We start from the raw sequence: 25934 nt of genomic DNA, 5'->3' as shown, positions 1-25934 counted from the left end.
TCCGTGACCACTGAGTTATCGATTCCCGGCAGATGCCAGAGGACAGGAGCACGCCAGTCGTGCCAACATCCTGGGCTGCTCCCCATCCCCACTGCAGCCTGTCTCTCACACACACACAGTTCCAGTCTTAATTTATCCAGCCTGATGACCAGGCAGCATTCCTGGGAGACAGATGCCATGCTCTCCGGGCTAGTTCCGGCCCTCACAACCAGCTGACCATCTATTTTAAGCTGCTCAGCTGGGATTTTACTTTGGGACAACCGAGCTGAGAGGAGCAGTCTTCCTCCTTCCCTTTCTTCCACACGGCAATTAGAGGAATTAAAGAGGCTGGAGGATCTCACACATCTGCGCAGCCCCTTGCTGGGAGGCTGCAAGGACGCCGGGAAGGAGGAGCTGGGGAGGCAGGATTGCCATCTGCATCTGCTGAGTGATCCCTGAGTGGAGCAGAGGGAACCCAGCCCCCGTGCTGTGCCTACTCCAGGCCCCCTCCCGGCCCTTCCACGAGCGCAGGGGCGTTCTGGCCGCTCTCTGCACTGCAGAGCACCCGTCCCTCTCTGTTCCAGGGATTCAGAGAGAGAACAAACGCACACGCAGAGAGAGAACGCGCTGAAACGACTGCCTGTTCAACCCGCATCCTCCAGAAGTTCCTGGCTTCCTGCATCTGTGGGATTTCTGGCACGGCCAGTGCTCTGACCTCACCTGACCTCCCCAACTGCATCAAAGGGCCTCATCTAAATAGGTCACTCCTGGCAGAGGGAGTAAAGTTCAGAGGAAGCTAAGAGACTTACTGGCTGCCTTAATCATCACACCCCCCTCCACCACCTCTGCTGGGAGAAAAGGGAAAAAAGAAGAAAAGAAGAAAAAAAAAATTACATCCACGGTGGCAGAGACAAAATGCTACGGAAAAGAAAATTGGGATCTACGTACTGTGGTAGCTGAATTTTAAGCAGCACCAAGTCTGAAAACACATCTGGAAACACACATGCAAATTCTTCACAGCTAAAAATAAATGTCTCTGCTGTGTATTACTCTCCAGAGTGAAAGTGCTAATATTAATTGAAGGGTTTTGTTTCATTTGGTTTATTTTATTTTTATTCAAGATCAGACCTGATAAATCATTTCTTTAAAATCACACAGATTAAATTATCCAGATAATTTAAAGCATTATACACTTAAATTAATATTACTTATCGCAAGCTATCAATTTGCCCCAGGCAAACTACACTACTGACAGTTTCCGTTTGTTTTTGTAGTCGATATCCTTCGCTTTGGAACCGAGTGTCCTTCATGTCACCTCTGCAGAACGCCACAGCCTTTTTCCCCATGTGTTTTCCAGGTTTAGGACTAGCAAATATCAAATGAGCCGCTCTCGCAGGCTGGAGCTCTTTGGCAGCGGGCTCAATGCTGATTTACATCAGCAGAAGCTGTTGCCCTGTTTTCCCCAGCAGTTCCTCGGAGGAAAGCTTACAAACTTAATTCCCTCTTTACATTTGCTTATTCAAGTTCCAGCTGCATCTCCCCCTAACGTCCCATTAGGGCTTTCCTTTTAATTACTTTTTCATGTCATCTGCGCCTTCCTTGCAAGGTCCTCTTTCGAGGAACTTGGCTCTCTCCCTGGCCCCTTTCACTGAGGATATTTTCCTTCCTTCAGTCTCCCACAAGCCTCCACCCATCTCCTGTGCCTCCACATTCCACATCCTGCCCGTGCCAGCCCTCAGCCCCGCTTGGGTCCCACCTGCCCGAGGTGACACCAACAAAGGGACACAGGGCTGGGTGAGGAGAGCTCCAGCACCACTGTGCCTGAGGGACAATTCTGCATGGCACAGACTGTCCTTGGGAGTGTCATAAACCATCAAGGGGAATGGAAACAAACTCCTTAATTGCAGGCAGGTGTGCAAACCTGCTCCCTCTGCCCACGCCTAACGCTCTCTGGAAACACCTTTAAAGAACAGCAAAGCCTTGGAGAGATTACGTAAGAGAGACAGTGGCTTCTCTGCCACACGGCAGCCAGGTCATTCCCCAGGGAAAAACCACACTCCTTGTCAGGGTCTACATTCTTTCGTACATTATACAGGCTGAAGTATTTCTCCAAAGCTGTGCTCATCTTTTTTGCAGTGAATAGCCAGAAAGACATCCTTCTTCTCTGCTCTGCTTTAAGATCATCTCCACTGCCAAGATGAAAGACTGGAATTAATGTCAAGATCCACAGGAGAAATGAGTTTACTCACATGGTACAAGCCATCAGAAAAGTAAATTCGCCCACACATAGACAGCTGATAAACAACTACAAATTCAGGCCAATATCCTTCAAAGTTTAACTACACATCACTGCAGAAGACAAGACAGATCAGCTTTTGGACAGCACTTGGAATATGTAAAGTGCTATATAAGTATTATTATTACTACCAGGCTGCTGAGGAAGTCTCTGAGATTTACCATCTGGGAAAAATAACTGATTTAAACAGTCAGTGTGAGAAAGCCCCAAGAGCAGTTAAATTTTTCCAAGTACCCTTCCAATCAGTCACAGATGATACAAAATAGCAACGCTCCTTTTCTCATTCCACCTTAGTTCCCAGGAGCTGGGGAGGATTAAGGAAGTGCTCAAACTTTGAGCACTTAAGAGGACCAGGTTACTACAGATCCTCCTCCTGCCCACCTGGCTCGGGGCACTGTGCCAGGAGGATCCAGCAGCAGTGGAGGCACATTTCCCCGTACAAACCACGGCGAGCATCACACCCCACTGCTCCCTCCTCTGTCTGATGCTCAGTTTAAACTGGATGATTTGTTCTGCATTAATATTTCAGCAGCATTCTGAGCAAGGGACAGGATTCCTGGCCAGGCTGTAGCACACAGGCAACTGCACCTGGAGGCTGAACACGCTGAGGGGGCTGTGGCTGCCAGCACTAACACTCCAGCCCTGCCTAGAGAGGCCACAGGAGTCAGGGAATGGCACATGGAAGAGCACAGACAGACCCTTCACTCAGCTGAGACACAACTATAGAATGGTTTGGGTTGGAAGGGCCTTGAAGATCCTGTTCCACTCACTGCCATGGCCAGGGATCCCTCCCACTATCCCAGGTTGCTCCAAGCCCCGTTCAACCTGGCCTTGGATACTTCTAGGGATCCATGGGCAGCCACAGCTGCTCTGGGCACCTGTGCCAGGGCCTCACCTCCCTCATAGGGCAGAATTTCTTCCTAAAGATGCTTCTCACAGCCCACACTGTTCAAAACCAAGTGTCTAACTCACAGCTCATGTAGATAAGCACAGCTCCAGTGCTGCTGACACCTGGCCCAGATTCACTCACACACTCTGTGTGCAAACCAACTCCAGTTACCTCCAATTCTTTTATTTTTAGAGCCCTTCCCTGATCCCCACAGGCCAAGCAAAACTGCACCAGGCAGCAGCATTTTCACCCAGCATCACCACCGTGGCAGAGCTGAATGGCCCCTGATGCACAAGCTGCCCAGGCCTGTTTGCACAGCTCTACCCCAGTTTGATTTACACCACATAAACAGAGGTCAGAAGTGAGCCTCCAGTCCCAAAAGATGCATTATCTCAGCCTGCACCTTCTGTACCTTTTGCAGAGCAAGTTTTTAGGTCAAAGAATAGTATATAAACCTCTCCACTTAAACAGCAAAAAATGGAAAACATGACCTGTGAGTCAACCACACACAAAACCTACTTCCCCACCAGGAACCCATATCCTAATTATTGATGAACACAGCACAGTCCTGGCATTACAGAGGTTTTCAGTTATCCTTTTCGGCCCTTCTGAGGGTGGGAATAACCACCATTTAGTGCTTATTTACTTCAGAAACATGACTGCAAACTGCTGAAGATGCATCTGCTGATGCCAGCAAGGCGTTTGACCCCACAGCTCCAAGGCCACTCTCAGGGAGGCAGAGTATGAAGGTGGGAAGTGTTTGTCCCCTCATTTGCTTTTGCCATCCTGAGAATCTTTGCAGTTCTTCTTTTTGACAGGATAGGCAGCTCTCTTTTTTGATTGTTTTCTGAAAGTACAGGAGGGAGAGGCGGAGAGTTTCAAACCATCCAAAAATGGTAGAATTTGTGTTACACTTAAACAAACCTCTGGCTCCAGCTCCTGGAACTCAGAATCAGGATCTGCTCTGTATAATCGGACAATGTCTGATTTTTGTTCCTTCTCTTTTGTTTTCCTTTTCAGAGGTTTATTTTTGAAAGAGGACTGTGTAGCAGGGCCTCTTCCATTTCAGGGAAAGTAAACAGAACCCTTTGCAGGGAGGATCAGGGATGAAGGAACAAAGCCAACTAGACTAAACTGCATGAAGGTGAATTTATTTGTCATCATTTGGTCTCGCAGCAGCACTGTGACTTTGATCAAGGTCGCTGGAAGGTGCTGCACGCAGCCAGCTCAGCCCCCTCGGAACAGCCTGCAGTTACAGCAGCAAGAGGAAAGCCACACTATTAGTCCCAGATTTTAGACAGAGACCTGAATAAGACCAAAATAACACAGCAAATCAGTGCCACGTCCGCAGAGCTGAACTCCTAAACCCAGCACAGGCGTAACCCCATCCCTCCCTTTATCCCTGAGCTCATCTGACAGCCGCGCCAGCTCAAAACATCATCTTCCCTCAGGACCAACCTACCTGAGCTCAGCTAAACCTGCAGCAGCACACAGCCCTGAAGGAGCCTTTCCAGGGCAGAAAGCAGACAGGTCACCACACACAGCCCACAGCTTTAGCACTAACATCCAAGCACAAAGAAACCACAGGTACAAAGGATTTGGTGGGATCTCTCTAGAACTTATTTGGCTTTCTCATCTGGGATAGTTAAGGGCTGTGTGCCACTTCCAAGACCAAGGTCACTGCAAGAGTTTATGTGCTGGACTAATTCCTGTGTGCAGACATGCTCTTAAACAGAAGAAATAGCAGAGGGAACTCTTAAAACCAGAGTTGGGAAAACTGAGGGAAGTCCTCTCAGGGAGAGGACTGGGCCCTGCCAGATCTGGGTTTGCCCAGAGCAGTTGGGAATAGGAAACTAAAGGGGCAGGAGAGAGGCTAAGCACTTCTTCAGCCCAGTGGGGATAAAAGGCAAGCATGATAAATATTGAAGCTCCTGTTTATTAGGAAACACTTGGCAAACCTGTGAAGCCTAAAGGGGGTGTTCAAGAGAAGTGTATTTGGTGTTATGGGAAAGTTAATGAGATGCTGTAACCATATCATATATGGAAAACTAGGTGAGGCCCCTATGGGCCATTATATACTGCAGGAAACTTTATGGACACTATAATGCATTATTTTTAATGATTCCCTTGCCTGCTTCAGGCCCTGGACACCAAGACGAGCTTGCCTGGCTTCCTGGTGGTGTTTTAGCAATGACACCTTGTTTGTTGCTATGTTTCTGGGTTACTCTAATGAGAAATAATTGGGTTACTTTCCGAGACTCCACAAAGCCCAGGCACAAGGAACCAACTCGGAGAAAGTCGCTGCTGTGTCGCAGTCTCTTCACACCCTCTGCCTTCCCAAGGGTTACCTCTCTTGCTTAACCATTTATCTACAAATATGCCCACAAAATCACTGGCTCTCGCGCAAGTTCAAGTTTGCACTGTCATCATCCATCTCCAGGGAGAGCCAGGCCTCAGAAATAACCAGCTGCAACATCACAACGATTGCCCCTGCAGGAGATGTATATAATGAAAATTGAAAGCTGCAGGATGAACTTCTTACATACTTGTCCTTTTGGTTTATTCATCAGAAATAATTATCTGCACTCACATTCACAGGAGCACATACTTTATGATGTACATCAAAATTTAATGGATTTTTAATAATACTGTAACTACAGCAGAGGCACAAAAAAAGACAGCCATTAAACCATATGTGCTGTGTTGGTGGGTAAGTGGTGTTGAGCAAACATCAACAACATGGAACCACAGTTTAGCATCAACAATGGGAAAAAGGAACTGCTACTTCCAGGATCTGAAAATGGGAGTGAGCTCTGATCCTGTGTGTTTAGCTAAAGATTCCTCAGCAATAGAAACAAATAAGCAAACCCAGTTTCTGAGTCTCAGGACCCTGCAGGCAGTACCCCGGCTTTTGACAAGCACCCGAACACCCCAAAACTCAGTTTCTTCACCTCTGCAATGAGAGAAGAAACATGAGTACACCCTGTGACGGCAGCATGGGAACGTGCTTGTGCCAATTAAAGTACTCCCAGGATTTCACAAATCTATTGATATTATTCCATAAGCATCAGCAGAAATTGTTGCTCCAGCAGGAGAGACTGACACTCTAAACACTCTCCTCAGCAGCCAGGCTGAGCTAACAAGTCGGTGGGAAGCATCACCATGTCACCAGTACTTGGACTGGCATCTATTTATAGCCTAAGAAATCATATACGTGGTGTCCCCACCAACAGTGACACATCTTCATTCAGGCATGAGTCACCTATTCACAAGCACGTTTCCAAAAATAAATCCTATTTACCGGAATATAATTCCACACGTTCGGGGAGAAACTGTCTCCTTAAAAAAAACAGGCATGTTAGAAAAGCAAACAAGAGCAAACAGGCACTGGAGCCCTCAGCCTGCAGGTCCCCATGCTCTGTTCTATCACACCGAGGCTGGAAATGTTTAAGATCCAACAATGAAGACGGTCATGCATTGTCATTACAAAGCCCTGCCAAGGTCACCAGAGTGCTGCCATCCAAACGGAATATCCAGAATATTCCTGGCGCCTCACGCTTTGCAGAAATAGTGAGTATATTGCAGTTATTAGAGAGAACAGACAGAGCGAGCGCCAAGTAATCCCAGAAAATGTAGTGTTAAATAGAGGGTTCAAACCACAAAGCTGTTGATGGGGAATGTTAAAAACGTCAGCGTGGCTGAAAGACATTTGCCAGCGGTGGGAGTCAAGTAGAGAGCTACTGTTCAGCAGATGCAATACAAATCGTGAGGGTACTTGGGTAATGGGACCAATGGTACAGTTGTTGATACAAATTATATCCAGAAAGCAGAGAAATAAATGGCTAAATAAATAAATAATGCAAAAATGGAACAAGTTCAAACTTCTTTTATAGTAATAGTCTCCAGTTGAGCATAATCACCAAAGCTATAGTGATAAGATTGCCAAAACTAGACAAACATCTGTGAGATGAATTCATCTCAGAGGGGAAGCCAACAGCTTGTTATCATTAAAGAGGCAATGCTCTCTCTGCGTTTGAACTGCAGGCGCCTTGTTACTGCGTTTGCCGAGGCAATTGCACCAGATGTTGGCAGCTTTCTTCAGATGGATGACAAGCACCTGCTGCTGGGGAAATTAAATGCTCCTCGGCCTCCTCTCCTTCAGGGGAGGGTGGGCCAGCAGGGGAAGGGGGGAGTGGTGCCGGCTGACCCTCTGAAATAAACCTATTTATGCAAAGTGACAGTAAGTGCTGGTTTGCCAAGCAGTGAAACGGAGCGGAAATTCATTGGACCTCTTCCATTGCCCCCGGTGAAATCTGCTCCCACCCTCCCAGTCCTGACAATTAACATGGCACGGATCTGAACTCGCCAAACCATTCAGCAGAGAGAGAGATTCAACACAGGCACCTTCACCTGCAGAGCCAGCACTCACACGGCGACTGCCCCGCAAAGGGGGCACAGCCAGCGGGGCCTGGGCACCCCCTGTTCCCAACCCTGGCTCTGGGCACCCCCTGTTCCCAACAAACACCCAGCACGAGCTGACAGCCCCCCCCAGTTCAGGTAACACATTCCCACACACCCTGTCAGGCCAGTGGTAGAATAATCGGATGCTCCAAGTGGAATCTGCACGTGCTCCTGTTTAATGGAATTTAAGATCAGTCTCCAGGAACACGGGTGCAAATGTGCCTCCCTTTCCCCACCACATACACTGCAGGTGCCTCACCAGGAGCAGCAGCAAATGGAACGAGTGCTAAATGCTTAAATAAAATGGTTTTTAAACTGCTTTTTAAAAACATAACACAGAGCAGCTCCTTCCCTGACAGAGCTGCAAGTGCTTTCCTCTGTCTGGGAAAGAAAAACTGCGAAATGTTAACTCCCCTTATACCTGCAATCATTTCTTTATGACATATCCAGTACTCCTCCAAACTTCCACGGTGGTGACACCACAGCACAGAGGCTCATTCCATGCCAAACAGAACCATTTCAACACCACCGTGCCCTGGGCAGCAGAGTGAACACCCTGTGTTCATTCCTGTTCACCCCAAACCCCTCGTGGATGTCCCTAACACAGGCAATACTTGTTTGATCTGAACTGGCCACAAGCATTTTGGGTACCTTTCAGATTAAAAGGCAGTTAATCCTCATTCTGCTTAGATTATCTTAATTGGCTCTTCATTTGAGCTACTTTGCCCTTGTCCCCATTTCTGCAGTTATATTTATACATACATATACCGTACCACTCCTCTCTCCCTCTCTGGGCTGGCAGGTATCACCAGGAATGGTAATTGTTGACAGGACTGATGTGATTCATGCTTGGCCACTACTCCATTTCTACCCAAACACAGGCAGGCACTTTTTTTCCCCAAGAAAATAATACATTAAGTGTTCCTAAAAGAGAGAGATGTGTATGATGGGCATCAAATGTATTTCATATTCTATCCATGCAGAATTAACTTAATTAAACTGGTCTCCCCTTGATACTCCATATGTGAGCTATACTCAGATATTTCACCTCTAGGACTGATCAATATGGCCATTCATTTCCATGAGGAAAAAGCATTATTACACCTGCTCCCAGTAACTTGTGCTCTTCTCCACATTCGGAACAATTTCTACGAAGTTCCTGCTGGGCACTCTGAAAAGCCCTTTTCTTTGTGGCCCAGGCTTGGAGCTGCATTTAAAACACACTCACGTCTCCCATCCCATCACTCAGTGCTGGGGTATCCATTATGTGGGATGATGGCACTGATGGAGTGCTGACTCTCCAATCTCAAACCAGCTCCCTTCGGCCACGAGCCTCCCCAAGCCTGCAAGCCGGGACCAGAGCGCGGGTTCCACTTGCACCATGCCAAGTTTAAGTAACTGCTGCTGGCTTTTCTTTAGAGAACCAGTGCTAAAACATGGGTTTTCCCAAAGCCAAGCTTTGGGCCCCTCAGCTGCAGCTCCTCAAAGATCAGCAGTGCCCTGGAGGGATGGCAGGAGCAGCACCTACACTTATAAATAACTCCCGGAGCGTCCGGGAGGCTGCGCTGCCAGACAAGTGCCAAAGTGGAATCTGATGCAATTTCACAGCAGATATTGAAAATGTCCATCAGATATTTTACCTGGTTCCTAGTGCTGAGCATTAACACTACCATCTTCTGCTTTCAGCCCAGCTTGCTGGGGCAGAGCTCCAGCCAGACCCAGAGGCCCAAAAGGGGCTCAGAGATGCCACCACAGCAGTGCAAATCCAAATCATCTCCTTCCAGGGAAGTTCTACATCTACAACCCCACTCACTGGGGCTGAATCCAAGAATGCCCCAGGGGTAATGTAAAGATGTTACCAAACAGGATTAACTCAATTTGTTAGGGATTTTATATAGCCTATTGCATTTGTAAGGAATAAAAGCGGGGGTGAAAAACAAAATTGACTTCCTTAGGGTCTCAGAAAGGATATGGATCATTACCACAGGTTTGGCTCAGCTGTAAAACTGACACAAAGACACACACAAAATATTCACGTGCATGCTGGAGGAGGAAACCTGAGTACTTTCATGTAACTTTTCTCTCCCCAAACACAGCCCCTGAATAATGATTGATTTCACTCATCTCCCACAGGCTGTGGTGCTACAGCATGAAGCCTCCTCAGCACCTCATCAGCCAGAGGAGAAAAGGAAATAAAACTGTACTTCAAACTTCTGCTGGGCTCTGATACCACCTTTGTGCCCACAAATCCCGCCTTAACATTTCCTCTTTTCATAAAACCCAGGTAGAAACCAACATCTAATTTATAACAAAACCACTTCCACAAAGCATGTGGCTTATTACAGACCACCTAAAAACTGACTTCCTGTGCACAGCTTCTCACTGGCAGAATGAAAAGAGTAGCTGCTTTTTAAGCAATGATCAAGTTTCTCAGTTTGTTTAAAAAAAAAAAAAAAAAAAATCGTGTGGGAGGGAAAAGAAGTAATAAAATGTCCTTTAGGCCATGAGGGACCTCTATATCCCAGATCCCTCGTCACATGCCAAAGCTAAAATTTAAAGGAACATTAATTATACTTTGGAACATCATGGAGGTAACACGGAAATAAGGAAATGTGGAAGCAGTGGAATTTTTAAGCATGAGCACAGGGCAGAGGCAGTGGTGTGGAGGAGGCAGATGCTGCTCCTGTAACAGAACACTCCCCAAAACTCTGCTTTTCCTTGTCCCAAACTTCTCAGGCGCTGCAAACAATGTGTTTGTTTATTGCTGTGCATGCAGATAACTTAGAAACAAGAACAGGATGAGCTCTGAGCTGCTCCACAGCAGGCCTAGAGCTTGGAGTTACTCTGGAAGGAAACACTGAGGGCAGCAGTAGGTAGAAAAAAAGCCATCATGTTCTCTGTTTTACTGCATATTACAAATGTTTTGGGGACTCTGACTATTACAGACTACAATGTAAGTAAAGAGCCCAAATTTGTCCCTTCGTTTCATAAAACATAACCAAGTCCCAAGTACTGAACTGGGAAATTCAGCACTGAAAAATGCTAGCACTGAAAGGCTAGCAATCTGTCAAACCGAAAAATGACTTTTCTGCAAAGCAAATGCTTTAAGGACAGCCCATCCAAGTCTCCTATTGACCGTTAAATCTACATATCAATGTCCAACTGAGGTGACAATACAATTCAAACCCTCTGCCAAGGCTAAATTAACTAAGCTTTCACTTTCATACAAGTAGAATTCCTTGCACCTCCTGACTCTGGCCTTAGCCCCAGCTCCACACAGACTTCCAAATCCCCCCAAAATGAACCCGTGGTGAGAAAACCACCTTTTCTCATGCTAACAACTTTATTGTAAAACCATCTTCAGAGGCCATACTCGAGGTCTCAGGGAAAAGTAAACCACTGGAGTGCTTAATACCACAGCAGTGCATTAACTCATTCACACCCAGACAGCCTGGCCAAACAAGGAGGAGTTTTCTCTCCTGTTTTCCTGATTTATATTTTCACAGCTGTCAGGAAGGAGAGCACGGAGGAAGTGATTTCTGTAAACCACCCAATGATGCTGAAATCCTCAGCGTGGATCCCACCTCCTTCCCTCCTGACACACTTACACAGAGAATGCAGAGGAACTTCGCTACAAAGGTTATTTTTTCAAAGGTTAAACTGGTTGTTGTTTGCACCAGGGTCCATGTTATAATGCAGGGCATGGTACAGCCAAAGGAGGAAATTCTCGTTCTCATGCTTTGCTGTTCACAGCTTCCAGCCTTAGCTCCTTGTGAGGCAGCACCATGGGGCTGTGGAGGTGTGCCTGGAGCCAGGACAGGTGAGAGAAGGCACCTTCTCTCTCTTACCTGGGGAAAAAACCCAACTCAGAATCCAGATATTATTATTATTCCATTGGTCTGTTCTGCATCTCACAGGAAATAACAAGTGACTGTACAAAACAACTCAAATCCACAGAGGTAATACAGAAATTCGGTCTTGTCTCAAAATTTCCAAATCCAAAGCCATTCCTGAGGAAGCAACATATTCCAAGTGGAGCTGAAACATGCCTATGATAGGTCTGAAGGACCTCCTAGCAAGCCAGGACACAAAACAAAATGAATGCATGCTGGTCTGGTCCAATTTCATCCAGAAATTTGAAATAAAAAACAAATGCCAGAGCACCCCTTTTCCTGAAAGGGAAACTTTAGAATTGCTTTATACTTTAGAACTGCTGTGAAAGGAAAACTGAAGAGCCAGTGCTCTCAGATTGAAAGTAAAACATCTGGGGCCGCCCCCATCAGCACTGACTGCTCCTCCAGTAGTCTGAAATAGCAATATGGAAAAGTATTGTCTGTCCACAAAACTATTTCACACATCTTCAAACATTATCATTCTGGTTCAAAAGAGGGTAAATTTAAATTTGTGTTCTCTCCTACACAGGAAAACATGGTTTTTCTACAAGAACAGTCCTACATGGTATGATCTAACATCTCAGGACAACTGGAACATACCTTCACCAGAACTCTGTTCCCACCCTGCTGGAAGGGCACAGTGGCCTTTTCATTCCAAGGACTGTTCCCACCACAACTCATTACAGTAAGAAGGTTTTTACTCAGAATTCTGTTTCCATAATTGGGCCCAAACACGTTACCTGGAGCCCATTAGCCTACCAATTAATGGCTGCACACAGTCATTAGGATCCATGAGCTCATCAGGGGTTCAGCCTGGCTCAGACCCAAGGGGGAACCAGCAGCTGGGGCAGCCAAAGGGTTAAAATCCCATGTCAAACAGCAAGTCCTGGCTCTGGACCAGAAGGGACATGGGAACCAGGGCAGCTGAGTTATAAAGGCCTTATTGTAGCAGCCCACTGGATTGGAAATGACTTGTAGGCCTAATGAAACAAAACTTTGGCAGTAAAACAGAATGAAAGGAATGAGACAATAAAAGAGAGGAACAAAGGGAGCAGAGTTGTTTCAGCTTAGAAAAATAAGCTCACTTTGTTGTTGGGAAAAGCCAAAGCCGATTAGGATAAACCAATGACTAGGCATAAGTCTTCCAAACTAATTACACAGTTGGCCATGGGAAGTGTAATTGCAAGGTGCAGGCGAAGGCCTGGGCTGCTCCCACAGGAGCTGTGTGCAGGGAGCAGCACCTGGGGAACACCTGGAGCCCTCCCTGCCCTCGGGGCCGTGCTGCACTCTGAGCTGCAGCACATGCAGGTCTCCTCCGAGCCCACGAGCATTCAGAGCTTTCCTCTACTGCTCGCAGGACTCCAGGGGAGCCTTGAGGAGTCTGTTGTGGTTTTTTCATTTTTTAAATGATGCCTGATGCCTTAAATGCTCTATCATGTCCCAGTCTCAGAGCTCCACGCTTCCCACCCCTCCAGCCAGCCAGAAAACAGTCAGACCTGCAGCCACAGCATGGCCTCTTCGGAGGGGAGCAATGCCAGCCCCACTGAGCTCCCCCTGCATCTCCTCAGCTTAAAAAACTTCTCATATAAATTCTTCTAAAGCCTGGTCTCAGCAGCTTTTCACACCCAGCACAAGGGCAATGCTGCAGAGCCCAGAACGGGTCAACATGGACAGTGAATTATTTTGTTTGTAAGAATGTTTGAAACTGAAACAGGAGAGGATCTTGCAAACGACTGCATCAGACTGTCAGGATCGGGAGCAACACAATGGCTTTTTTTTTCCTTCTTCTAATTGTAAATGCTTATGGCTTAGTTTGGTATTTTCCCAGCTTTGCCTTCTCATCTCCTCCATGGATTCTGCTCCCTGAAATGACTGGAAGAAGAATCCTTCCCCTCCTCAGCACCCAGACCCCACCAAGCCTCTCTGGGGAGCCCCAAACACCCGCAGGTGCCCAGGACCAGCCTCAGCAGCTCTAAGCTGCTGTTCATTACACTGTTCCATGCTCCTTTTGTGATGCCTTTTGCCTTCACTCAGGGGTCGTTTTCCCCAGTTTCCTCCACCGCTTAAGGCAGCTAAGGATGCCGACCTTGCCAAAAGGAAATCTGGGACTCCTGGGCTTTTTTGGAAAGAAAAACTAATCACTATGAGAACTCTTACAAGCTAAGTTTCAGGAATTATCATTACCACATACTTTGGGTGCTGTATCATCAAGCACTGTCACTGGTGGGTTTACTAAAGCTTTTCCTTTTCTTGGAGACAAAGGTTCTGGCACTGACTTTTCAAAAAGCTGCAGTTTCAAATTCAAACTTTACCCCCCTACTTCCAACTCCAGTTATACGAGAGAGCCTGCCTGGCCCCAAGGCTGGTGGCTGCTGTCCCCACATCCTGTGTTCTGAGAACTGCTTCCAGTCACCAAACAAGCTCCCCTGGCTGCAAAGCTCCTCTCCACAGCAAGTACAAACACGACTGCAGGAATCGCAGCAGTCGGCAGGCAATTTTTTCCACGCCAATAAATAAGCTCAGCGTTTCAAAGAGCAAATCACCTGAGATGCTCTTATCAAACATGGGCGGCTCCTCACACATTAATTATGTAATGCAATTTGTTTTATTTTAAGAAAGCTCTAAGCAAAGGCAGAGCTGGCCGATCGATGTGGATCACTGTGTGCATGGAAATGGCCCAACTGGAGAGCCAGGCTGAGTGCTGAGCACAGGCCCTGCCTCAGAGGGCTGATCTCAGCACAGAAGTCCCAGAGGGGCAGGGAAGTGGGATGGAGAAGGACTGACTCCTGCAAGATCCTGCAGCACCAGTCCTGGGTCACGGTATCTGAACGCAGCATCCCAGTGTCCACAGCAAGTTACCAAGTCTTCTAATTTAGCTGAACCACAGCTCCCCACTTCTAAGCGTTATCAACCATCCCCTGACAACCAGAGCCTTGAGCAAAATCTCCTCAAAACACCCCAAAACCAAAAGCTGATAAAAAGCAGTGCCAGGGGGAGAACTCAAACACCTCCACCAAGGTCGAGTCACGGTCACACAGCCAAGCAGCCTCTGCTCCAAACACCACCAGCTTCACCAAACTCTCCACAATGGGTCTTCTGGAACAGGGGACTGTAAAACAGGTCACCTGCAGTGACAGGACAAGCCCTGCAAGCCTGGCTCCTGCAGGAGCTCAGTTCTAGTTCTTGGACACGCAGCCTCAGTGGGACAACCCCAGCTGTGCTGACATGGGAATGCATTCCTACCTTGATCCCAACTTGTGCAATTTTCAGCTCCTTAAATTTTTTAGCCCACAAAATTAAGACACTTGAAAAAAACACTTGATTTTTCCGAAGTACTGCCTTTGGGAAGGCAAACCTCTGCTAAGCTGTCTCAAGAATGGCAGAGCATGAAAGCAGAACCAAAGCGTCCCGAATCCCCAGTCACTCCCGAGACACAGCCTAGCTGCTGCATTCTCAGGGACTGTAAAACTGCAAGCATGAAACTACCAGATGGTGAAATTAAAAAGCCTATATTAAGACAACATCCAGACAATATGCAAAGTACTTATATTGAAACTATTATTAACTTGAAAAATACAGGTTAGTGGAGTTCTGCAATTAGAAGTAACTACAGAAGAAACATCCAAAAGCTCATGTAATCCTTTAATAAAAGGCTCAGCAGGCTGTAAACATCCTGCCGGAATCGAAGATTATTATTGAAAATAAAATGACTGGTTTGCAAAACAACTATCAATCCAGCACAGGAACCATTTATAAACTCGCCTCCTCAGCCCTCAACAAAATCCTGCCTGGCTCAGGCTTTCCAGGGCATATAAAAGAAACATAAACTAACTACAAGGAATGGGAACTGCTTTGCTTTGGGATATCCTGCTGTGTCCTCACGCAATCTTGCATCTAAAACATCGATTGCTGCACTCCAAAAGACAGGAATCGAGCTGTCAGGCTGGAACCCATGGAGCTGGAACTCATGGGGTCCCGTGGACAGTGGGGCTGGCAGAAGGCAGCAGCACAAACTGTTCTCAGAGCAGGCAGCTCCATGAGCTCATCACCCGTAGCACTCCTGAACAAGCGTTCAGAAGCTGTGGGGATCCAGGGAGCTCCATAGAAGTCAGTGTCACTGGGCCAAAGCCTGGACAGTGGGGTTTGAGCTGGTACATCACAGCAAAGACTACTCTGGCAAGGCTCAGATCTCCTTCTCTGTGTAAACTTGTTTGTTTTGGGGCTTTGGTGAGGGTTTTTTTGCTGGGGGGGGGGGGGGATGTTTGGGGGGGATTGTTTGGTTTTTTGTTTTGTTGGGTTTTGTTTTGTTTGTTTTTTTTTTCAATGATGCCAGCATTCTACACATACTTGCAGAAGGATTTTCTAGTAAGAAATTAAGTGGATATTCTAGTGACTTCCACATTACTCTTGCTTTTCACGTGGTTCCTTCAGGCATTTTCACAAATTAATGAGCTCTCCAATACGTCTATCTGCCCTTTTTTGCCACTGGAATCAGGACTAACAGAGGCCTGATTTTATGGAGAAGACAACTGTGTAATCCTTCAGCTAAGGGTCAGATTCTTCTTGAACAGACACGGATTCACCTCCTAGTGATGCTTTTTTTCTTTAGTGGAAGTAAACAGTTGGCAATGTTGTACACACACAAGCAACAAACAGGAAAGGAATCCCTTAGGCCTCAAGAAGTGACACAGAAAGGCAAAAGCTTGGCCCTCCTTTGAGCTCAGTCCTCAATGCACTTTTTTTTTCAAAACACATTTTAAAAACAAAGGCAAGAAAGAACAACTTTGTAGTGCTCACTTGGGCAGAACTTACCTTGCCAAACTGTTCAAAGTATTGCTTCACGTCTTCCACTACTGTGTTAGCCGATAATCCACCTACAAATATTTTCTTTGTTCTTGTGACCATCTGTAAGAAATTACAAGACAAGCATATGGTTTAACCAGATTATTTCAAACAATAAGTGGAAAAAAGAAATACTCTTCAGATCCCATCCCTAACCCAAATGATGAGAATACTTCTTTACAAAACCAATTTCAATTCAATTTGATTAGATACTTCTTTCTCCGTCTTGTTTTGTTTTTATTTGAGAGATGGCTGAGTAAAGGCTCTCAATAACAACTCTAGCCCCCGGATATTTTTTTTTAATAAATGATTTTTATTGTGCTTCTGAATGCAAATATAAGTGAAAAAGGAGTCCAAGCATTGTATCTTCATAGCTACTGTCTCAAACCAGAGGTGCTTTTGCCCCTCCTTTTCCTACAGACAGGCTGAATGCTCTTTGGCAGACAAAAGGCAATTACATCAAATTGAAGCGATGTGTTATTAACTTTCCATGGGTCAGTTTAAAAGGAACTTGCACAGTTACTTTTAAAATAATCAAACGATGAAAGACAGCCAGAGCTGCCGACGCAGCATCCTCCAGCTACCGCAGCCCATGCTCATGGAATCACCATCCACAGGGCTGGATTAGCCCCTCCAGGAACCTGTCCATGCTCCCCAGATCAGCCCCTCCAGGAACCTGTCTGTGTTCCCCAGAGCCCAGCTGAACAGCCTGCTCCTCCTGCTGCCCCAGGTGCCCGAGTTTGGCCCCACAAGGCAAAGGGATGGTGCTGGATCCTCTACAGAGAATTCGCCACAGCAGAACCCACCATCCATAACCTGCAGCTCTTGAGGATGGGCAGGATCAGCCCAGGGACACAAAGCCTAAGGTGTCTTTGGTGGGCTGATCCCAAGCCACCTGATGCTTGTGGGCCACGACGACTCAAGGCAGATCCAGGGCAATGCTGTCAGCACTCTCAGAAGGGGCTGGGGAGGGCTCAGAGAAGGCCATGCCCTGCAGCTGGAGACAGTTCAGCAGCAGCCACCCCACCTCAGAGAGATGTTTGAGTCAACAGAGCCCAACTCAGGACACCAAGCAACACCCCAGTACCAAACACAGGCATCAAAATGCACTTTCTCTGGAAACTGGGTGAAGCAGCCAACTTCCAGAGACTGAAGGGAAAAACACCCCTACCTCCAGAGCCAGGACCTGCCTGGTTAACTACAGACTGGCAAACAGAGGCACGGGCACTGCTACCCTGTTACCTGGAAGTTTTATCACTTTCTGATTTTCTTGCTAAAGACTCTGAAGATGCCTTTTCTGAGGGCTGCTGAGGTCACGAGGACAGCTCAGACCTGCTCCACACCAAGGGCCACCCTGTCACACCACACCAGAGTGGCAAAGCCTCCACGGGGCTGAGGCATCGGACACAAAGCTCGGAGCAGCCCCAAATCCTCCCAGCATGGAACAAATTAATCATCACTCCTGTCCCCACAACCATGCACATCAGCCAGGGTGGATATTTCCCTCAGTCAGCTCCAATCACACCTTACAGAGCCTCACTTTTTCTGTTTGGGTTTTTTTATAAGTCAGGAAGAAAAAGAGAGGAGGGGGAAAAAAAAAGTGTAAAAATTCAATTATTTTTTCCTGGCTGCAATCTAGGGCTCTGAAATTGAAGCCCAAGCATATATTTTTCTGTAGAAAATTGTCATTTACAAATAAAGAATTGGCTAAAACCGACTTGTAACTAAAGGATTTTGCAGGGCTGTCAAGAGCCCTCTGCCTGCCAGCATCTGATTTAAGATCAGGCCAAGCTTCTGTTGTCATACAAAAGAGGGAGGAAAGCAATTATTCTAAAGCAGTATTTGAAATTATCATCATTTTTATATTTGACCAGGAAAGAAAGAAAAAGAGAGCTACTGCTTTTAGAAGCAAGATTGAAGGTTATAGGGAAGAAAAAAAAAAAAAAAAGACCACTTTGTTTCAATAGCTTCAGTCAAAGAAAATATTGGTAATGACAAGCAAATTCACAACATTTTAATGCCTAGAGATGTGTTGTGAGCTGGGAAATGGTTTCAGAAATCAGCTCTTTGCTACCAAAGCAAAGCACAAAATTAAGTCTGCTTTTACAATCCATGTTTCCCTGAAGAGACGGTTCAATTGCTTTGTTACCACATCCCCCCAGCAGTGAGAACAGAAAATGCACAGCCTGAGCCGTCCCTGCCATCCTGAGGTGCCTCAGGAGCAGGATCTGCTGCCTCCTCCCACCTGTGGCACCGCGGCCTCACCTGGCCAAGCCGAGGGTGCCGGCAGCGGGAGACCACGGGCAGGGGCCCCGGAGCAGCCTGCTCCCCTCAGGGGTAAGGGAAGCCCCCGCCACAGAGCCACGATGACCCCCCACACTCAGCCGGGGCTCAGCCCGGGCCAGCCCCGGCACAGGAAGAGCAATCGCCGGTTTCCTTCCCCACTGCTCTGCTGGTGAGCTGCTCCCGCTCCACGGCTGCTCCCGCTCCACGGCTGCTCCCAAACCTGACTTTGCTGCTGCCGCTGCGGCCTCACTGCAGCCACCGGGTACCGTGTGGGACTAGCACCGGCTGCACACAGCCTCGGGCCCCGCTCCAGCCTGCACAGCCTCGCTCCGCAGGCCAACAGGTGAGACGGGGCGAGACGCGCCAGGGAGAAGTGCAGAGCGCACGGCTCCGGGAGCAGAGCAGGGCACTGGACCCTCGGCCACGCTCTGCCAGCCTCAAGTTCCTCCGGGGAAAGCCGCTGAGGATCCTGATCTTTTCCTGTGAGTAAATTCAGCACCTGCTTTCTGGAGGTCGCCCACAACGGGGACGCTCCCACCAGCACCAGTCACAGAGGCACTGGCGAGTTTGGATCCTCTGCCAGCAGCCCCGGCTGCCCTCGCCTGGGCTTTGGGTAATAGGAAGCGATTTGTGTGAATCAATCACAAGCCCATGTTTTATTAACGACTCCAGGAGGTCTGGGTCACTCTGAAACCACAATACTTACAGCTCCGTGTCTTTGGATTTCATTTGCAGTATAATATATCCACCCCTGGCTACTGCAGGGCTCTGCAAACTGGCTACAAGATGGTTTTGGAGGGTTTGTGTGCTGAAGGTGTCTCTCTCTCTCACAGGAGAGGCAGATCTGAGGCTGGTGTGAGGCCCATTAATTGTGAGCATCGCAGAACTGCTGTTTGTATACGGTGTTGGTGCCGAGTTAATCAAAACACATGTGACTACTCCTGCGAGAAGGCATTCAAGGTTGCATTCTCTTTACTGGCTTGGCTTTTGAAAAATATAATCGCCTTTGTGCTCTGAAACTGAGGAAACACTTCAGGAGGTGCAGGAGCAGGAAAAAAAACCTTCCCTGCCCTAGCCAGGCAAGTCTGCTGAGTTTCTGCCGTTCTGTGCAAGGTTAGGGTTGTAATTAGATCAGTTTGGGGCAGATCAGGTAAATCTCCTCTAAACAACAGACAGAAGACGCAGTCTCTGGGAATGAAAGTCTTGTCCCACTCAAGCATGCCAATACAAATGTGAGCTAAACCCAGCCTCCCTGGATGAAATGAAGGAATGGAGTTTTGCAGAGCTGGGGGCTCCAGCCCCTGAACACCCCTCACACACACACTAATGCTGCTCATCATCTTCTGGTTCTTCCTTCCCTGCCAAAACTGTTTTATAATCCTGACTTCTAAAAATGACCAAAGAAGATTTTAAGCTCATTAAATATATTGCTGGATTCCCAGAATTTCAAAATCTCAAGCAGTAAGTATCCACCCTTCCTTGTAGATGAGTCAAGGGCCTGTCTACATTCAACAAAGAAGTTAAATATGTAACTTCAGGTTAATGGCTTTTAGTATCATTTCCCAACCATTCTTCACACAGCCTTTTAGCTGTCCCCCTGCCCCCAGTTTTAGCGCAGAGTTCCTGGCTCAGGATTGGTGAGGTTGGAAAGGATGAGTGCTGACACCCAGCTGGCACAGAGGGGAGCCCGAGTGTGCCACTGGCAGGCCATGTTGGGAAGTAAAATCCATGTAAAATCCCAAAGCAGCAGAGACACAAACCCAGCACATGGGGCTCAAGGAAAACCCCAGACACCTGTGCCTGAACTCCATTCTGGCACTTTCCAGTGTGGAATTCATCAAGGCTTTGCATCCTCAACTTCTCCATATGGTGGAAATGGACTAGAGTACTAATAGTGAATCTGCATCGCAAGTTGCTGAAGTTAGAATTAATTTCAGCTTAAACTAATTATGCATATGTAACTCTTTTCCAGAGCACTCTCCTCTCTCTTGTACAACAACGTGTGCAGGGGTGCACATGTATCCCAGCCTGCTTACCTCATCTGCAGTTTGGCATTCCATCATTTCTAGTGTATCCACCTTCTAAATAGGTTTATAATTGAAAAAAACAGCTTTGGTATCTGTGCTGAGCTGTATTTTATAACCCATTGTGCTGTACATTCAAACTACAGCATTACTTCTAATTAAAAACAACAATAATTCATGTAACAGGGGAAGTGATCTTGTTAACAGAACAGCCAGGCTTCTTTGGCAGAGCACACACCATAAGAATTCTCCAGGTTTTTTTAGATTTTTTGCCTCTGGGATCCTCCTAGGAAGTTCCAAAAAGCTATTAAAAACTCAACTGAAATGTGATGCAAAGGCACGATGAGAAAGGCAGTGTTTAGTGAAAGCTGCTCACAGAGAACACCCCAGACCCATTGTGTCTCCAGGTATTTCTGCACAGGTGACAAGTGAGGGAGGTGCTGTGCTGAGCACTGTGTCCCGTGTGAAGCACATCCCGCTCCACGGGAGTGCAATCCCGTGCAAAGGCAACGCGGCTTTGTGCCATGTACAGCACGCTTAAGTATTCAAAATGGGATTCCAGCAAGACTTAAATGGTGTAAATACCTTTTGCCTGACCCCTGTGTAAGCTCACGTCATCCTGTGAGAACTGCTCGAGCTATAGAAGGTACGTGGGAATGAAAGAGCTCTTTAATCCAAACAAGCGGCACACATTCCCAGCAGGGTAAATCAAATCAGTTCCCCTGATTTCTGGGAAAACACAGATGGGTTATATTCTCCCAACCCATTCAGAAACCCAACTGCTAACCTGGTCCCTGCTGTATTCCTGGTTTTTGGCTGGGTTCAGCTGTTACTGCTGGGAGGGTGGGTTTTGGCGGGCGGTGCATTTCCCTCCCTCAATGGCTGTGGCATCAGCAGGAGGCAGAACACACAAACTGATTTTTCCAAGACAGACTGAACTGGCAGCAATTGCCAAAGCCATCCTTGGAGTTTCACAAGCAAACCTGGCCAGGGGCCAAGCAAAGCCCTTGCTGGTCCATCTTCCCAACTGCTACTGGATTTAACTTCCTGATTTACGGCCTAGGAGGACCAGCCCCTCACTCACCCACCCACCCACAGGGTACAGTTAGGTGATGGCAGCCTGCCATGGGCCACAGCCAGCCCCAGGAAGGGGCTGTTCCCAAAAGAAGGGTTTGCTGTCCAGGCAGGAGTGTCCCACACACCCCCCTGAGCTGGTCTCAGCTCTCCAGGCACAGCAACACGTTCACCTGCACCACCATGCAGAGCTCCCCGCATGGGAGATCCAAGCCTGAAAATCAGCCCCAGCTGTGAGAGCTCAGCAGGTCTTTTGAGCAAAATCTGGCTTCAAGCTTCATATCAAAAGATACAGTAAAATTCACCAGAGCCAGCATTCCCCCCCTCTAGAGCCCAGGAATAGCTCCCGGCCCCACAGCCTCTATAACCAGTTATATCACATCCCTGTGGGCTACTCCCACCTCCTGTGCTCCAGTTAACTCTTTTACAGGTTACAGAAGCACAGGCGAGAGCAGGGGAGCAGAGCAAACCTATTTAAATCCCCCTGGTTGCTTCAGCTTCTCATGCACGGTGTGGTAGGAAGGTAACTCTAAATATTCACTAAGTGCAGACAACTTATCCAACCTGCCTGCCTGATTACTGTTCAGCAGTGCTTAAAATCTGCATTAGTAACTTTAAATGAAGATAATTATTTTTAAATTAATACATCTCGGGGACACAAATGGAGAGCTTTGCCCAATGTGACTGGGAGGGGGGATTTTTGCAATGCCCAAGTAATGAGGGACAAAGGCCCCAGTGGGAAGCAATTAAGCCTCTGGTCCTAAATCTACAGGCTACTGGCAAAACTTCACCTTGTGCAGGGAGAGAGAGAGAGAGAGACGAGAGAGGGAAGAAAGTGGGAGATGGCATTCTGCCCAGGGACCTCACTTTGGAAGCCATGCCAGCAGTACTCAATGGGAACACAGATTAACTGACCATTACCATCCCATCAATTCCTCACCTATGTTATGCCATCTTCTCGAAGGAAACGTCTTGTGCCCTGTCCAAAATACAACCAGAAAACCTTTGTCCTCCAACAGGACACAAAACTGTGACAGCCAATGTTTCCAAGGGCATGTTCAAGGTCGATCTGTAATATGGCTCTACAGGTGAAGCAGGATGGACTGAAGTGGGGAACCAGGCTCATCAGCTTCCCAAAACACAGTCCAAGTCCTAATTTTTTAACCTGGAACAACACAAGGAGAAGGCCCCAAGCTGTCCCTGCTCCCCCACAGCCAGGAGGGGTGTGCAGGACAGCAGTGAGAGGCACATTCCTGTGCAGAGGAGCAGGAAGCTGGGTAGGACAGACTCACTGATATCTCCAGCCTGCCCCAGTGTGAGTGACAAAAAGCTCCTGGAAGTTCAGGCAAAGTCCTTTAACTCAGTGTTCAACAAAACTCAACAATGCAGCCTGAACTGGAGACAAAAAGGATTCTGCCTGAGTTTGTAAATTCTTCCAGCTCTGAACACTGAGTCCAGTCCAAAGAAGTTTATTGCCTCTCAGTGCAGAGAGTATGACATAATTTAAATGCTTCTAAGTTAGTATCAACTAATTTTTCATGATAACCCTGTCAAATCAGTGATGGGAGCTCTTTATTAAGATTCTAGATAATCTGCTAAAACAAGAAAAATTCACACAAAGGGATAAGAAATGTGTGAAGCAATTTACCTCTTTCCCAACATACTCCAGATGATTTCTCTGAAAAGAACAAATGGAAACTTTAACCCTTAGCCTTGATTAATTTCATCTACATACTCTAGCTGCACATGGCAATCAGTTACTGATGAGCAGGTTTGACTTCATCTGCTGAGTCAAGCCCATAGAGCTGCAAGGCACTGCCTGGCTTTGCACAAGGGTGAGCTTTCCCTCTGATGCGAGACCACGAAAATCTTGCAAAATGCCGAGATTTGCTTATTACTGCTGTTGAAATACTTTCACAGTTTTATGAAATGCTGTGTTTGCTTTTATCCTTTTCCCCCACACACAAACAGGCTGGTGAATTACAGGAATTGCAGCACTCCCACCTCCAGCTCACAAAGGGGAGATGCTTCCCCTGTCAGGGAGGGAACCCACCAGCCATTATTAAAGCAACATTGCTGTCACTCTAAAGCAGATCAAATAACCCTTGACTGGGAATAAAAGGGCCCTTGAGGAGCTGCACCACAAATGAAGAGTGGAAGCAAGGCAAGAGAAAACATCCATACTTTTTCCAAAGGAAGGCAGCACCTCACAGCTACAAGAACTTGTCTCCCTTGTGTGATGTTTACTCACTCAGTGACCACAGGGCAAGTCATTTCAGTCTCCAAAGCACTGATGTATCAAAGAGTCTTGGGAGAAGCTCAGCTGGAGACTGCAGGGCTCAGCATTTAAGCACACATTTGAACTCCCAGCATTTGGGGAAGCCTCATTAGGTTGAGTACGTTGCACAATCGAGTGCTATGTGCCTTGATTTCCACAAAAAGAACAGAAATATATCCCCATAGCCCAATAGAACCTGTGAGGTTTCACTCATTAAATGCCTAACCCGCTGAAAGTCTGATTTGAAGATGCTGGAATGGTGCAAGACATTGTTACTGACATTAATATTATTAAAGGAAGAATAAAAAAATATTGTTCCTAGCTAGGAAGGCCATATCAAACTACCAAGCAAGAGATAAATCAGCCAAGGTCTCCAAAAAAAGACATTATTTCTCCTTTACTCCAACATCTTAATGTGCATGACTTTTTTTGTGCTAGAAATATATTTCTATAAATCCTCCTTTACAGAAAGCTTTGCTTTCAGAAGGGGAAAAGTAGCAGATAAAATACTGCCCATCAAAATGAACTCAAGTCTCTAGTAACATAACTAAATGTGTAATGTTACAGATGTTTTATGGCCACAATGTCGGATCCATTTAGATCATTTTTACAAACCCGGCAAGAAATATCTCCCCAGCGCTAGAAACCACGCCAACAGGTCTGGGACCAATTGTTTATTCAAACAGAGATGCCACCAGAGAACAACATCATCTACTGACCAAAACTTGGGAGGGCTCATTTCTCAGCCATGTACCATCAAAACTGAGAGCCAGAGAGGGATGGCAGGCTCAAAGAGGAGCCGGATCACAACACAGGGGTGCTTTTCCTGCTATCTAAAGCTGACACATCACTGGTTTCTGCACCTGTATGTCCTGCTGAGGACCAGGAGAGCAGATACACTGTGAAACCAGCCCAAGGTGCTGCCCACACACCTGACAGCAGCAGCGGGGCCAGGAGGGACACTGGCACGGCTGCCTCCTGCCCAGTGCAAGCCCACTGTTCACCTCCAACACACATCTGGGTGCACAAATGCAATCATTAATGTGTCACACCAGCCCCTGCCACTGGCCCATGCTGAAGACACACTTTGTCTGAAGTGGAGTTTTGCTCTCCAAGACTATCAGCCAGTCACACCCAACATCAAAAGATTTATTACCCACAATGATAACTGCCTCTCGCTGCTTCATTTGTTAATTGTGACTAGCTTTGGCTTCAGAAGGGTAGGAGCCCAATAAATCAGTTATCTCCAGGAAGCATTTATTTAAAGCTGTAAACCCGAGCACTTGGCAGGAGGCTCTGCAAGATCGGATGTGTTTGTGCGTTGTGTGCAGGGCAGGACACACTCAGCGGCCAGGGGGAAGGAAACCAGCTCTGAGCAACACCTTGATGGGTTCAGGCTTACCTGTCCACCACAACAGGCCACCTCTCATGCTCATTTCCCATAGGAAGCTGTGCAAGGACAGCCAGCACTGTCACCAGAGGCTTGGGCTCCCCACAGCAGCTCAAGGACTTACCCAAACAAGCGGGAAACAAGCCCATGCCAGCCCGAGGCACATGCTGGGAGCCCACCCCCAGCCCAGCAGGCACAGCCAAGCTCTGTGCTACCAACCAAGCTGTGAACACCAACAGGTGATCCTCAGCATGCCCCACCACAGCTCCCTGTTACGGTGAGCAGCTCAGAAGTGCCGTGGACTGGCTCACAGAGCAACAACCCCAGCTATGATGGAGGGACTCATTCTTACCTCATCTATAGTACCAACAGCTCTCTAATAATAATGATGATACAGAAAATAAACATTTGGCTGGATATACACTCCTTCCCCATCTTTCCCAGCACAAGAACTCTGCCAGTATCAAAGCCTATCACAGCTCAATACACTCAGAGACTTTCAAGTACCTAGATCATTACAAC

General features: G+C 47.2%; 1 protein-coding gene across 13 annotated transcripts in view; it reads right to left on the bottom strand.

The window, feature by feature from the left end:
* MSI2 (musashi RNA binding protein 2) overlaps positions 1 to 25934 on the bottom strand; it is a 203143-nt gene that overhangs the window by 114464 nt on the left and 62745 nt on the right. For all 13 annotated transcript variants that reach the window (XM_014255075.2, XM_014255071.2, XM_014255072.2 and 10 more), the window contains one exon: positions 16331 to 16423. In XM_014255075.2, the coding sequence (XP_014110550.1) occupies positions 16331 to 16423 (93 nt within the window). The remainder of the gene's footprint in view (positions 1 to 16330; positions 16424 to 25934) is intronic.

Source organism: Pseudopodoces humilis, chromosome 23 (assembly GCF_049639895.1).
Source record: "Pseudopodoces humilis isolate 2021_Gansu_Grassland_sample_001 chromosome 23, ASM4963989v1, whole genome shotgun sequence".
Classification (NCBI taxonomy): Eukaryota; Metazoa; Chordata; class Aves; order Passeriformes; family Paridae; genus Pseudopodoces; species Pseudopodoces humilis.
The sequence above is the reverse complement of the archived record's forward strand: the minus strand, read 5'-3'. Positions and strand labels throughout refer to the sequence as shown.